This window comes from Centruroides sculpturatus, unplaced genomic scaffold (assembly GCF_000671375.1).
Source record: "Centruroides sculpturatus isolate CEXI.00-Female unplaced genomic scaffold, Cexi_2.0 scaffold148, whole genome shotgun sequence".
Lineage (NCBI taxonomy): Eukaryota > Metazoa > Arthropoda > Arachnida > Scorpiones > Buthidae > Centruroides > Centruroides sculpturatus.
The window spans coordinates 691598-705780 of NW_019384359.1; the positions used below are offsets into that span (position 1 = coordinate 691598).

Below are 14183 nucleotides of genomic sequence, written 5' to 3' on the forward strand. Positions count from 1 at the left end.
CCATTCGGTTGAGGGACCATCTGCTTAATGGACCCTTGCACAGGTTGGTCCCTAGAGTGGACCACTACTGTAGATAATTTCACTGTAAAAATGGTTACCTGTCGAGTATAAGACGCACCATGATTTTGAGCCCCAAAAAGTAGTAAAAAAGTGCAACTTATACTCGTCAAAATACGGTATATATATCACTGTTCTCCTCAAAAGGTTCTTTAGCCTTATTTATTTTTTTAGAGTTGAACTGAAGATGATCAAATTATGTTTAAAAATAATTATGACACAATATTTAAATCTGCTTTCTTAACTTGCCCAGGCTTTTGGAATGATTGAAATGGATGGAAAACCCATTATTTTATTATTATTACAAAACTTCTGTTTTACTTTTTTGTGCAATTCCTTAATCAAACTCAAGTATCTTTGTTCTGAGTCCATAAAATACTGCCAGATATCATACTAGATACAACTCCTTAGTAAGGCTTCTCCAATTGTAAAAGAGTTTCTTAGTTCTGTTTATTAGTGATTTAAAAACTGTCCATCTGTCCTCAAGACTTACTTTTCATATAAATTGGTTGCTTGGACCATTGTGCCATCGACCTTGCAGAGTTATACAGATCTATAAAAAATCATGTTTAATTGTCATACAGTTGCTTTGAACTTTGATTGAAGACAAAACACTTTTGGACTTGTGAAGAGTTCTGCTCAACAACATTCAATACAAAATACAAAATACTTTTGTACTATTTATGTTATATTGTTCTAAAGATAATCAAATTTGATACATGTTAATTTTCACATATTGTTTTATTTTATGTAAAAATAAGAAGAAATATGTTTTGTTGTGCTTTTGTTTATTTTATGCTTAAATTTTTATTTTGTATACATCAGTTTAAAATAAAATTTGTTATAATGAAACAATTTTAAATTTAATTTAAAAATATACTTACATGCCATACATAAGCCTTGGTTATCTGCACACAAGATACCATTTACATTTGGCATGGCACATCTACATCAAAAAATTAAGTATATAAATACTTGATATATACAATATTTTTTCTGAAGTATAAAATATTAAATCCTAATACAATAATTAACATTTTAAAAAAAGTATTTAACATAATTATCTTAAATAGAGTTTATAGTTAATTTTATGAAATAATGGACAAAAGTGAAGCGTGAGCCTGAAGAGGGATTGGAAAATAATTACCAATCTGAAATGCATAATAGGTGAATAAAGTGAATTGTTTTAATCATTGTCTCTGTTTATTGCAGATAAAAAAGACGTGATAAAGATCAGTAGTCTCACTTTTGGGAGAAGAAATCTTTACTTAGTTATATCTGGGCCATTTTAATAATTTTATTAAACAATTTACAAAATAAAATCACTTCAAAAGTATTTTCAGACTCTCAAATCCATTAACAAAAGATAAGTTTACAAAACTAAAAAATTTTTACATAAAAATAAAAAACAACTGACTAATGAATTAAACATTCTGGAATGACTTGTTTGTTTTCCTCTACTTTCCTTTCTTTTAATATTTCTATCTGCTCATGAAAGTAATTCATATGATGAGAACTTTTATTTAGCTCAAATGAACATCATTTCCAATGATGTGAGTAGACAATTCTTAGAAAATAGACTAAGTATTTCATATATTTTTCTAAATAAATTTGTTTCCAACAATCTTGAAACAACTCCATTCTCAACAGAAAATATACAGGTATACCTCGCCTTACGTCGGTAATTGGTTCCAGGAGAACGACGTAAGTCGAATTTACTTGTCTCCGAATCTACTTATCACTAGGCTAAACCGTAAATTACCATTCCCGGTTCTGTATTTTATTTATTAATGCATTTTTAATAATATATGGTTAATAAAAATCTATTTTAAGCTTACAAACAAATAAATTTTAATTTTTAATATAGTACAGAAAAAAATTAATCTAAATTTACGAATACATGTACTGTAAATACAGTACATACTTGTAAATGGTATATATTTTAATATGATTTTATTTGCTTTAAACGCTTTTCTAGTGATATTACGACTTTAATATTTGTAGCAAACAGACGTAAAGTCGAATAAAATGACTTAAACTTGATTTTTATTTTTCCATCTACTTTTTTAACAAGCGACGTATAATCGGGAACAACGTAACTCGAGACAACGTAAGTCGAGGTATGCCTGTAGTTACTACACATCTTGTATACAAATACAATATATCAAAAATTCCATACTAACTTTACTGGTTTTACAGTAGAGCCTCGAAAACTCGGCCTAATGTGGACCGAAGGGTGGCCGAGTTTGTGAAAATGCCGAGTTATCGGGAATGGGGTTAAAAAAGGATAAGTATGAGTGAAACACTCATACTTATCCTTTTTTCAGTACAGTACAATATTTTCTGAGGAAAATATTGTACTGTACTTGTATGTATTGTTTGCTTGAGAATACAACGGAGAGTAAACTGCTCAAATACCCTTAAACAAAGGAAAAGTATGTCCTTTATGAAGGCATAGAGCCTTTACTACATGAAAATGAAAATTAATGAATACACTGTGTACAGTAATTTACCTGATAAGACAGACCCCAGAAAAATACTTTATGAGGCATAAAGCTGTCTATGATGAAAATTAATTATCCAGGGGTATTTTTGCCCTGCCAAGGTGTGGCCGAGTTATCGAGTGCCGAGTTTTCGAGGCTCTACTAACATAAACAAAAAGAAAAAATTGAAGATAAGAATGAAGAAAATGTTTATTTTAGAATACCAAAAAATTTTTTTATTAGAAATGTTTTCATCCTTAAATCAGAACAGCTTCAGTTAACTTTTCAGTAAGAATGTTATGAAGATTTATAACAGTGGCTTAAATTCATCTATTGATAAATTTGATCTTTGAATTAATTTAAAATCTGAAAATAAATTATAATTTTTAAATCAAGAATAAAATTATAATCAGTATCAATCAAGATTTGTTTTTTTCTTTATGATTTCTCAAATTAAACAAATTTGATGACAATACCAATTACAGATTTTATAGGCTCTTGTTATTAGAGATGGGCGAATACTATCCATGAATACTCAAATATTAGAAAGTATTCAAGATTTGAGATTGTGACTATTACATCAATAAAAAAATAAATTTGAATACTTTGAATACCTCCAATATCACATCAAAACTTATTGTGATAAGTACTATCACATTGGTAGATCCAGAAGTACCCAAAGAGTGGCTAACTCAAAAATTAAAAATATTTGAATAATTAAGTATTTTTTATTGATATAATAGAACATAAGTACTTTTTATTAATACATGCATAACAATTGTATTGAGAATGGTCCAATAAATCATATTTGTCATAATACCTATAGTAGATGAGNAAACTTTGGCCAGTGGCTAACTTGGTGCAGCATGAAGTTGGTATCAAATGGCAAAGTTAAACATCATTCCACTTTGAAGATTCTCAGGACTAGAAGCAGAACATGACAACTCATCACCAAGAATTACTTTGAAAATAATACACTGATTACCTCCAAACAGCAATATCACAAACACCCAAAAGACCAGTTAAAAACATTAATTTTTTTTGATATAATAGAACATAAGTACTTTTTATTAATACATGCATAACAATTGTATTGAGAATGGTCCAATAAATCATATTTGTCATAATACCTATAGTAGATGAGAATGAGAACAATTATTTATTAACCTATTATAAGTTGAGATAAGAATATCTAAAAAAGCTATTTTAAAAGTCAAAGTCAAAATTAAAAGTTGAAAGTTTCATTTTGTGAATTTTATTAAATTGTTTTTCTTTATTAATTTATTAATAAATTGAAATAAATAAAAACAAATTAAATAATACGTTATTAAATAAATAAGTTAAGTCCACTTAACAGATCCCCTTGGGATCATTGCATTATGCTTCTTTATCTGAAGTAACAAGATCAGTCAGGGGTTCATTTCTCTCTACTTTTACTTGTCTTAGGAGTTCTATAAAACTTATAACACACTTCAAAACATTAAAATTCATTAACATATATTTGTACTCTACTTACATAGTTTTCCATTCTTATAACATCAATTTTATTGTTCTATTAAATGATGATCTAATAATGTATATTACATCTATAGTAAACATTGGAAGACTTTGATTACAGATTTTAATAGTTAAACATAAAAAAAAAACATGAAAATAAGACATTTCTCACTAAACATATTATATACTTACAACAAAACCAAACTATTGCCAGATTTAAATCAGGCTATTTTATTACTACTATTAATAATTAAATAATTTAAATCTGGCAATCATTTGGTTTCATTATAAAATATCAAGCTTTGAGATATTTATACAGGGTGTATCAGAATGACATTTTAAAAATTTGGGAGATTGTAGAGGATGAAATTTTGAACGTTTTGATATAAAAGGAAATGTGATATAAAGTTTCTACAGCGGTAGGAAGTGCTTGACTGCCCTTCACTTTGGTAGCTACCCTTCCATCCATTGACGTCATGTTATTGTTCTTGACTTCTTCCTATAAGGTTATGTAAAGTCCCTTGTGTATGCAACACCTGTAGGAACAGTTCATGAGCTTACGGAGCACATCTTTACAGCATTTAATACCATCAGAGGGGAGCGTGGCATCTTACAGAGAGTCGGACAAAACATGATTTGTCGTTGCACATTATGTAATGAAGTTGGTGGTCGTCACATTGAGCATTTACTCTAAAGTAGTGCAGCCACTGATTCGATGTACAGTTTGATTGTACTCTACTGTTTTGTCAATAAAACTTGTCATAAATACTGTATTCTGCTGTTTCATTCAGCATACCGACTGCAGTGTGCTGTAGAAACTTTATATCACATTTCCGGCTACGGGTTCCTTACATCAAAACGTTCAAAATTTCATCCTCTACAATCCCCCAAATTTTTAAATCATCATTCTGATACACCCTGTATATGTATACTTACAACATTGAAAATCTTCTCGTAGAGAAAAATTAACAAAATGTTAATAACTGTTTTCATAAAATGGACAAATATATTTAATGAGAAACTTAACACCTTTCATGGTAAGTTGTTTTTTAATATATTATACATGTATCCTTCATATAACACAATAGTTATATTCCAAAATAGTGCTGTATTATATGAATCCATATTATACAAAACAAAGAAATAGTGTAAAACATAGGGTTAGGTTTCTAGCATTAACAAAAGTACACTATTCTTTTTTGTTATTAAGAGAAAAATGCTTATTAAAACAATCAATAATTAACTAATAATCACAATTAAAACTACTATATTAAGCATTAATATTAATTTTAGTTAAACCAGGATGTTATCTTTTTACAAAGTATTGTCATCATCTGAACTTTGTTTGGATCTTGATTAGAAATGTCAGAAACATCATTTTTTACATTTTTTTTATCATAAAAAATTTATTTTATCATCCATAAAAATTATGTTATTAATCAAAAATTTTTCTAGCAAGTTGCGTATGTTCAGTTGAGTACCAAGATAATGCTGTATTTCTTTTGTCATTGTTATGAATGATTACTTACCTGCGGTTTTAAAAAATGTGTAATAATAACACTTATCTAAAAATGTATAAATAAACTTTACTAAATATGAAGATTAATCTATAAAATAAAATGCAGTGACAGTCTTAAATTCTAAAATCTGAAAGCAATGATACTTGGTTGATAGGAAAGATAGGACAAAAAAAAAAAATATTGTAATATATCAGTTTCCATTAAAGTAAACCTAATGAAAGGCACACAACAAATGAAAATTTCAATATTCTGAAGTCTATGGGCAAATTTGAGACAACTTGCATGCTTACTCAAATAAAAAATATATCAAATAACAGAGTTTGCAATTAAAAATTGTGAAATTTTATACAGAGGATTTCCCAAATTCTCAAACTGTGTTAGAGAAAAACATGTATGTTGGATACCTGTATTTATTTTTAATGTTTGTTAGGATCATCATCTAACCTAGTATCAAAATGTAGTGAATGTATTCAAAAAGTCTTAAAGACAACTTATAGTGCAACAGCAGAGTGGAGTTTCAAGGTTGTTAGCCAAGGTTGTTCTTGTCAACTCCAGTACCATTACTGGACAAGAACATTGTCTGGTTTGTAATAAAACTTTGGCCAGTGGCTAACTTGGTGCAGCATGAAGTTGGTATCAAATGGCAAAGTTAAACATCATTCCACTTTGAAGATTCTCAGGACTAGAAGCAGAACATGACAACTCATCACCAAGAATTACTTTGAAAATAATACACTGATTACCTTCAAACAGCAATATCACAAACACCCAAAAGACCAGTTAAAAACATTAATTTTTTTATCAAAAACTATATAAGCAGATTTGCTCACTTTTTGTATGACATTCTCTTTCACATTGTATTCTTTCATGATATTCTCATTCCTTATATAGTCTCCCCTTGCACTCCTTACTGTCTTCTCAAATGTCTTGTTTAACTCCATGATGTGGATCTTTTGGCTCTTTTGCTATACTCATGTCTCACTACCATACCCAGCAGAGGAACCACAACACTTCTATACACTGTCATTCTAACCTTTCTTGACATACAATTGTTCTTGCAAAATTACTCATAATATTTATAACTTGTGTTCCAGCATTTGCTAAACTTTCAATCTCACCATCCATGTTGCCATTTCTTTAAAACATGCTTCTCAGATACAGATTCAGATACTCAGATACAGACCCAGATACTCTCATCCCTCTCTCACACAGCAGCCTTAAAAATTATATTCATGTCAATGCTATGGAGAAGTGGAACCAGCAATGGTTGAGCAGTAAAACTGGTAGAATAATAAGACTTTATTTTCCTAGTGTTGAATATAGGTTCTCATCACTACTTACAGATTTAATGTTTGTTACTGCTCAACTACTTACTGAGCATGGTAATTTTCGAAGCTACCTGGTGATGTATAATCGGGCAGAAACTGCCTTTTGCTTTTGCTCTACAGAAAACCTTGACACCGTCGACCATATGATCTATCACTGTCCAATTTATGATCAAGATAGACTTATTCTGAAATTAGAAATCTTCACGCACGGTTTCAGGTGGCTTGTCCATCGGATAAGCTTGTTCAGAAGCCACTGTTTGATGCCTTTTTACAATTATGTTCAAAAAATATGGAAGAGAAGACTATTGATAATATCTAATTTCTAGTTTTTTTTTACTTTTTAGTTTCCACTAAAAGCCAAATTTCTAATTTTATGTATCCTTAGTGTTATATTCCCATAGGAGTGGTGCACTTATTTCTAATAAATAAATAAAAAAAATGTACTGTAGTAGAGCTGAGGACAGCAAATGTAATGGAATGCTGCTGTTGATGTCCATGTCACTATCAGAATGTAAATTGACCCTTACAAAGTTTTATAAACTTTGTAAGGGTCAGTAAAGGTCTAAATAAACTTACCATCAATGTATATGCTATAAATTTCAAATAAATTAATAATTTTATCAATAGATTTTAAATCAATTTTTTTAACTTTATATTTTATGTTTGGGATATAATTTCAAAATATGTATATTATTTAAACAATAAATGAATAAATATTAATTGCCATTGTTGCCTAAAGGGCAGATAAATCAAAACATGTGATATTTATCCATCAGGGCATCTGGAAGATGGTTGAATTTTTTTAACTTATTTATTATGAATTAACAATTTTAATTTTGTGACAAAATGACAATTATTATAGTTTCTAGTTATTAATTAAATTATTATAACATAGTCATTTCTATTAAACTATATTTGGTAAATATATGCATGCAGTTGATTCTGCATAATTGGGACATATCAGGACCTGACAAATTTGTCTCGATTAAGTGTCTGTCCTAATAAAATAAATTTGGAAATAGACAAAATCTAAGTTAAAAAAATGAACAATAGAAACAAAAATCATTTATTGAAAAATATAATTAATATTCAGTAGAAATATTATATTCAGTAGAGCGTTGTTTATCCAAATCAATTGGGAACTGGGGTGGTTCGGATAACTTATTTTTCGGATAATGAATCATGTACGAAAAAAATATATTAATTTATCCCATGTTGAAATTTTTCTCTGTTACGTGTCGCTTCGCAATGAATTTTCGTCGATGTTATGCCTAACGAAGACTATTGTATCGTTAAAAATTATTTCTGTATTTTGTACAAACAAAATAAATATATTGAAAAATATAAAAACAATAAAAAATTATACTTCAGATGTTAATTTAGTATCAAAAACGTAAAATATTTGAGTAGCCCAAGAAATAGCCGAAGATTGCAGCGCCACAGCACTAGTGAAAATTTAAATTTGCCGACTGGAATGCTTTCGGATAACGGACGTTTCGGATAACCAGCTTTCGGATAAACGACGCTCTACTGTATTTGAGAAATGATCCTTGTTAGACAGGTTGTGATGACCCCGTGAAGTTGTGTAAGTTAACGTCCGAAAGACATGATATAAAACTTGATTGAATAAAATTATTTATTGTCACATAATCACAATTTCGGGCTGTAATTTTTAATTATATTTTTTATTTATTTAATTTAATTTAAAATATATTCTCCCTACCTGAAATTAATAGTGTCTTGTTTCTGTACATCACATTTCTTTTTAACAGTAGAGTCGTGCCGGTCATTTATCTAACACTCTTCAGAGGAATACGTTCGAAGTAAAATAACGTGTCTTTCGGTTTGTGTCAGAAATTCATATACTGTTAACTGGGACCTCCTGGCAATAGGGTTTCCTCACCTTTCCTCATCTTTCATCTTTCGTACTTCGTTTTTGAAATTTAAAGAAGACAGACAGACGGTTACAAAGACAACAGTGGGAATTTATGGGTCTATAAATTTTTTTTGTAAATTGCATCAGAAAATTTTTGTAAAATGATCACATAATTGCTTTTATATGATAATGAAGTCTATATATTTTTGCAACAAAGCGTATAAACTATGTGATAAATAGATTCTCTTGATTATCGCCTTTAAAAAAAGTTATTAGAATTAGTTTAAGCTTTACTATTGTGAGAAGCTAGCCGGAAATACGGAGTTGTTAAGACTCTTGTACAGTACCACTTATTCGGCAGCTATCCGTTAGAATAGCCTTCGGGTTGTCTAAAAGAATGGCTTTACTAGTCAAAGAGATCGAGTGCAGAGGGACTTACAGTTTGATCTCTAAACTTTTAAGGAGGGCTTTTGTAAAAAGGATATAGACTGTGAAGTCTCTGTCTAACAATCAGGACATAGACACAATGGCGTACCGTGGGTGTCAGCCACCCGATGCAGAAAAAAATTTTGCTTCCCCTTATTTAGGTATTTCAATATTTCAATTTAAAAGACTAAAATTCAGTTTTGTCACAGAACAAGCAATGAAATTCCGTGCTAGCGCAGCGAACTGTTTAAATTGAAATAGTTCTTTTGAATATTAGTGGTGTATATGAACACCAATGAATCGTAAAGGCAAAAAAAAGCCCTACAAATTTCGCGGGATTTCCTCGGATTAAAAATTACTAGTTCACCTGGACGGCGAGACGACAGTCTGGACGATAGCACTATCGTAGGCGCGATGCAAGTATAGATTATAATGTTTCAAATTTTTACAAGATAATATTATTATTTATTGTGAAATTTTGCCGCCCTTTAAAAAGTGCCGCCTGGGGCGGGCCGCCCCTGCCGCCCTTACTACGGTACGCCACTAGGGTTTCTCATTTTCCTGGAAATTTGCCTCCAGCGGGATTACGGGGAAAATAATTTCTTTTCCCGGGATCCCGGGAAATTCCGGGATGAGATAGTAAAATAGAATTTTATATGAATAAAAATGATCATACATGAATATCATAAATTTGAATAATTTAATTTATTTTCTAGTAAGTAACTAAAAGTGTAGTGCCAATCTCACCCATACGGACACGTTAGGCTCAATTAATTTAGGTTTTCCTACATTATAAGATGAAAGTAAAATAAAGCGTTTCATTGGGAGTTTTAATGATTACGAAGAAAATACTATTTTACTTCTAAAGATGAAATAAAAAATGAACTAAAGTGCGATGAGTGATATTTACTTTCAGTAAGTCTTCCTGTTCAATGATGCGCAAACACAATATATAGATATTACATGAACTAACAAGTAGAGACTTGTAAAACATAGGTAATAATATGCAGCAAGAAACCTCAAAATTTCTCTCTTAGGTGAGTCTTCAAGATGCAACTTTTCGTATAATAAATACTAGAAAAAAACCTGACATGGTAAATTATTATTGAAATGCGAGATTTCCCGGGAAAATAAAATTTCCCGGGATTTTTCTCGTTGGGAATAAACGGCGAGAATCCCGGGAAAACGGGATCCCGGGAAAGAAACCCTATACGCCACTGTATAAACGCGTCTGAACAAAAGCTGAAATAAATGAACGAGTTATGCCAAGTATTAATTATTACGCTGCATTGCGGTTTTGAAAAACAAATAAAACAGAAGTTGATAAAATGAATTTTGTATTTAATAAGCTACGATCGACGTCTCTTCCAATGTTAAACAAACTACTACAGTAGACTGATTACTTACTGTACACGAGTCTATTACCTACAAAAGTGGCAGACAAAGGGAGCCTCTATCAGAGTAAGTTGGAACGCGCCCGGTCGCTAGACACTTGTGTTGAAAATAGGAAACCGTTGTCAATTACGACGTTGTATTGCACGAAAAATAAGTACAGTTGTCCCTCGATAGTCCGAGTTTTTTAATCCGACATGCTTAGTAGTCCGACGCACCTCCCGTCAAGGTACCCGTCCCCGTTACGTGTCTGCTTGCACAGAAGCATGTCGCGATGTGAATCTCCCCATCCAATTCTTACTCGATGACACACATTTCGTGTGTTTTATGTGAGCAGTTCTGTTCGAACAGTTGGAGTAGAGAATATTGTAAGTTACTGCTAGCAAAACAATGCGAAATATGTAATTATTTTTGGTAATCCAGACACTTTTGGTAATCTGACACACCTTTGGTCCCATACCTGTCGGATTATCAAGGGACAACTGTAATAGTCATTGCTAACACTTTCAGTAATGCCTTTGTTTCAGTCAATGGACAAGTTAGTGTGGTGCTCACCCACAAGTAATCCTGTATCTTATTTTTGCATATCAAGTGGTATGATTCTAACTGTGAAGTGATATTGTATATACATACTAGCAAAAAACGTGATGAAATGTTTCTGAAATGGCTTGATGAGGAGTCTGAGGAAGAAAATGTAGACTCCTTCCTCACAAAAACAAGAATGAGGATCTTTATATGAAAATCCTGGAAGTGTGTGTTGAGAAAGAAACCAGATCTTTTACAGGCAACATCAGTATCAAGAGAAAAGTGTGCATATTGCCCCCAAAAAAAAAAAAATAGGAAAAAAGCACGCAAAAGTGTAACATGTAGCCTACTACTACTACTACACAAATCTGCAAACAATGCAACTTCAAAAATTCAGAATAAACAGATTAAGAATGTCAATAGAAATTATAATTAAGTTTTACAATAACTTCAGATATCGTATTTCTATTTTTATCGATCTGATCGACCCGATTAGATATCAGTTTTCTGTTTCTATACCGAAATTACTTTTAACGTATTCAAAACTAAAGTGAAAGAAACATTAAAGTGTGTATTATCCATAACAAAACTTCCCGATCTTTCTAAAATTTCTCAAGACAAATCATTAACAATAGAAATACATAGGGCAAGTTCAACACTCGCCCTCGAGTAACTGCGTAACAAATCCGACCACGAGGAGCGCCGGGTTAATCAGAATTGACAGTTAATGAAAACAAATGTATTTATAGTACTTTGAAAGAAAATGTGTCATATAAATAAATTTTTATTTTATGAATTTATGGATATCTTTTTACACCACATTTTGAATAATGATAAACTATAATAAATATATGCAATAAATAACACAAGAGTATAATAATATTGGTGTACATTAGTATAATTAGTTAAGAAACTGACTTGAATATTTTTAACTGATGAAGAATATAAAAGTATTTTTAAAAAACTTGTATTATTCAAAGCTTGAATTTAGCCTATTCTACTAATGTTTTTTTTTTTAAATACGCTAACACAGCTGATAATTTAAATATACTTGTCGAAAATCATTAACTCTCCGACTTTTGAAGCATTTACATTTTATTTTGCTCATTTTTCGTTTTAAATGCTGTCATTACTTGTTATTAAATTTAAAAAATATATATATATCATGCTTACATCTCGTCAACACATTTCTCCAATTGCTTTTCCATCTTTCTTCGAAATCGACGTCTTAATCATGTGAGAATGATAAACACGTTTAGTCACGAGGTGTAAATTTATCGTTAAAATATCGCCGAAAAAAAAGAAACTTATTTATTACTAATTTTAATCTTATTTATTTATTAGTTTTCGAATTTGTTAATTATAAAAATATAAAAAATGTGAATAAAATAACTAAATGCTAATTATAAAATATTATTTTTTAATGATCGTAAATATCTGGCAACACTAAAAACGAAAATATCGAGCATGCCGTAAAGTGTTTATTTTGTCACGTGTGATGGCTTGTTTTAGACAGTGGAAGGTATATATGGATAATTTTTTATTCAAAATGAGTAAACTTGAAAACTTGTTAGGGTAAGATGTGAATGACATTTTTGGAAGCTTAATAGAACTGTAGAGCATGCTCTTAGGAGCATTAAAGTCAAAATAACTATACCTCTGCATGCGTGAGATAGATAGCTCCCCGAAATCAGCTTACTTCTATGTTGTGTAGCTACTTTCCATGCGTGTTGTGTAGTTGTGTGTTGTTCCCACACACAACTACATGTGGAGTACATATTGGTCAGGGCCGGCCCAGCCAGAGGGCAGTGTGACCGGTGCAATCACACAAGGTCCTGTGATCCTGCATGATTCAGTTCTTGCAAAATTAAAATTTGATCATTTCATTATTTCCTAATCTATTTAATAGATGGTACGTTTACCATTAAAATATTATTTTGTTGTCCTAAACTGTTTTTTTACTTTTTAAAGGCCTCGCATGACAACTTTGCACTGGCCCTATTTTTTCTCGGGCTGGCCCTGGTGTTGGTTAAGATTTGCCATTGCTCACTTTGACCAACACAGACCATGGAGAATAGGCAGTAGTACATGTTCAAGGTAAAAATTGTTTTTAATCAGTAGAAGTTAATGCATTTATTATTTTTGTTAAAGGCACTGGTCACCTTGTCTAAACATAACTTGCTTTCAAACATGATGTCCACAAGCAAGATGGTGGCTGGAACTGCTGTCATTGGGGTTCTCCATTTGGAGCCAGATATCTTGTGAAAGGTCACATGTCAGACTTTTCTTTATTCATAAATATTAGAATGCCTAACCACTGCGCTGGGCTGTCTCTTAAACATGCGATAGGATAATATGGGAACTCTGAATGAGGAGTTTCCCACCCACCCCAGAATTGTAGACCTGTATGAACAAAAAAAGTCAAAGGAACCATACCTATATAAGCAAATCTTTGTGAACTATTCAATTTCAAAGGTCAGTTTTCACTGTGTACATTCAATTTCAAAGGTCAGTTTTCACTGTGTACCAGTGTACCTATTCTCTATGCTCTGCATCAGTCAAGGTTTGCTATTGCTTGTCTTGACTTACACTCCATATGCAGTTGGGCATGACAGCAACCTCCCGCACCCCTAAAACATATAACATCAAGTACTCCATGAACAGTTAAGTGGACTACTCAAAGTCAACATAGTTATCTGGGCTGAATAATTAAACACAATAGTCTTAGCAGAGCATGAAGCACAACTCCCAATTGTGCCCTGAAAGTAGGCTGATTTCAGGGGTTATATTTTGATGCTTAGTTATGGCTTTTTTTACTTTTTGCTCCTATGGGCATGCTCTACAGCTGTTAAGGCCTCAACAGTCTCATTTACATCTGCAATCTTAACAATTGTCATATATGAAGCATGCAATGCCATTTTTCTTTAAATACATTTTATTGAAGAATTCAAAATGCAATGATTGCCACAAGACATTATTGTGGCACCATAAGTGACTGTATTTTGAAGATGAATTTATATGAAGATATAACATTTAAAGAGCCAGAGTGCAAGTCATGTGACTTTTGGCACTTAAAATG

At 31.3% G+C, this 14183-nt stretch overlaps 1 protein-coding gene across 2 annotated transcripts in view; it reads right to left on the reverse strand.

Annotated features, from left to right (window-relative positions):
• Window positions 1–12383, reverse strand: part of LOC111640518 (ragulator complex protein LAMTOR5 homolog) — a 20032-nt gene extending 7649 nt beyond the window's left edge. For both annotated transcript variants that reach the window (XR_002759284.1, XM_023386539.1), the window contains exons 1-2: window positions 12278–12383; window positions 942–1003 (exon numbers count right to left, since the gene is read on the reverse strand). Coding sequence is in view for 1 of the 2 variants with exons in the window: in XM_023386539.1 (XP_023242307.1) it covers window positions 942–1003; window positions 12278–12312 (97 nt within the window). In the remaining variant the exon portion in view is untranslated. The remainder of the gene's footprint in view (window positions 1–941; window positions 1004–12277) is intronic.
• Between the last annotated feature and the right edge of the window lie 1800 nt (window positions 12384–14183).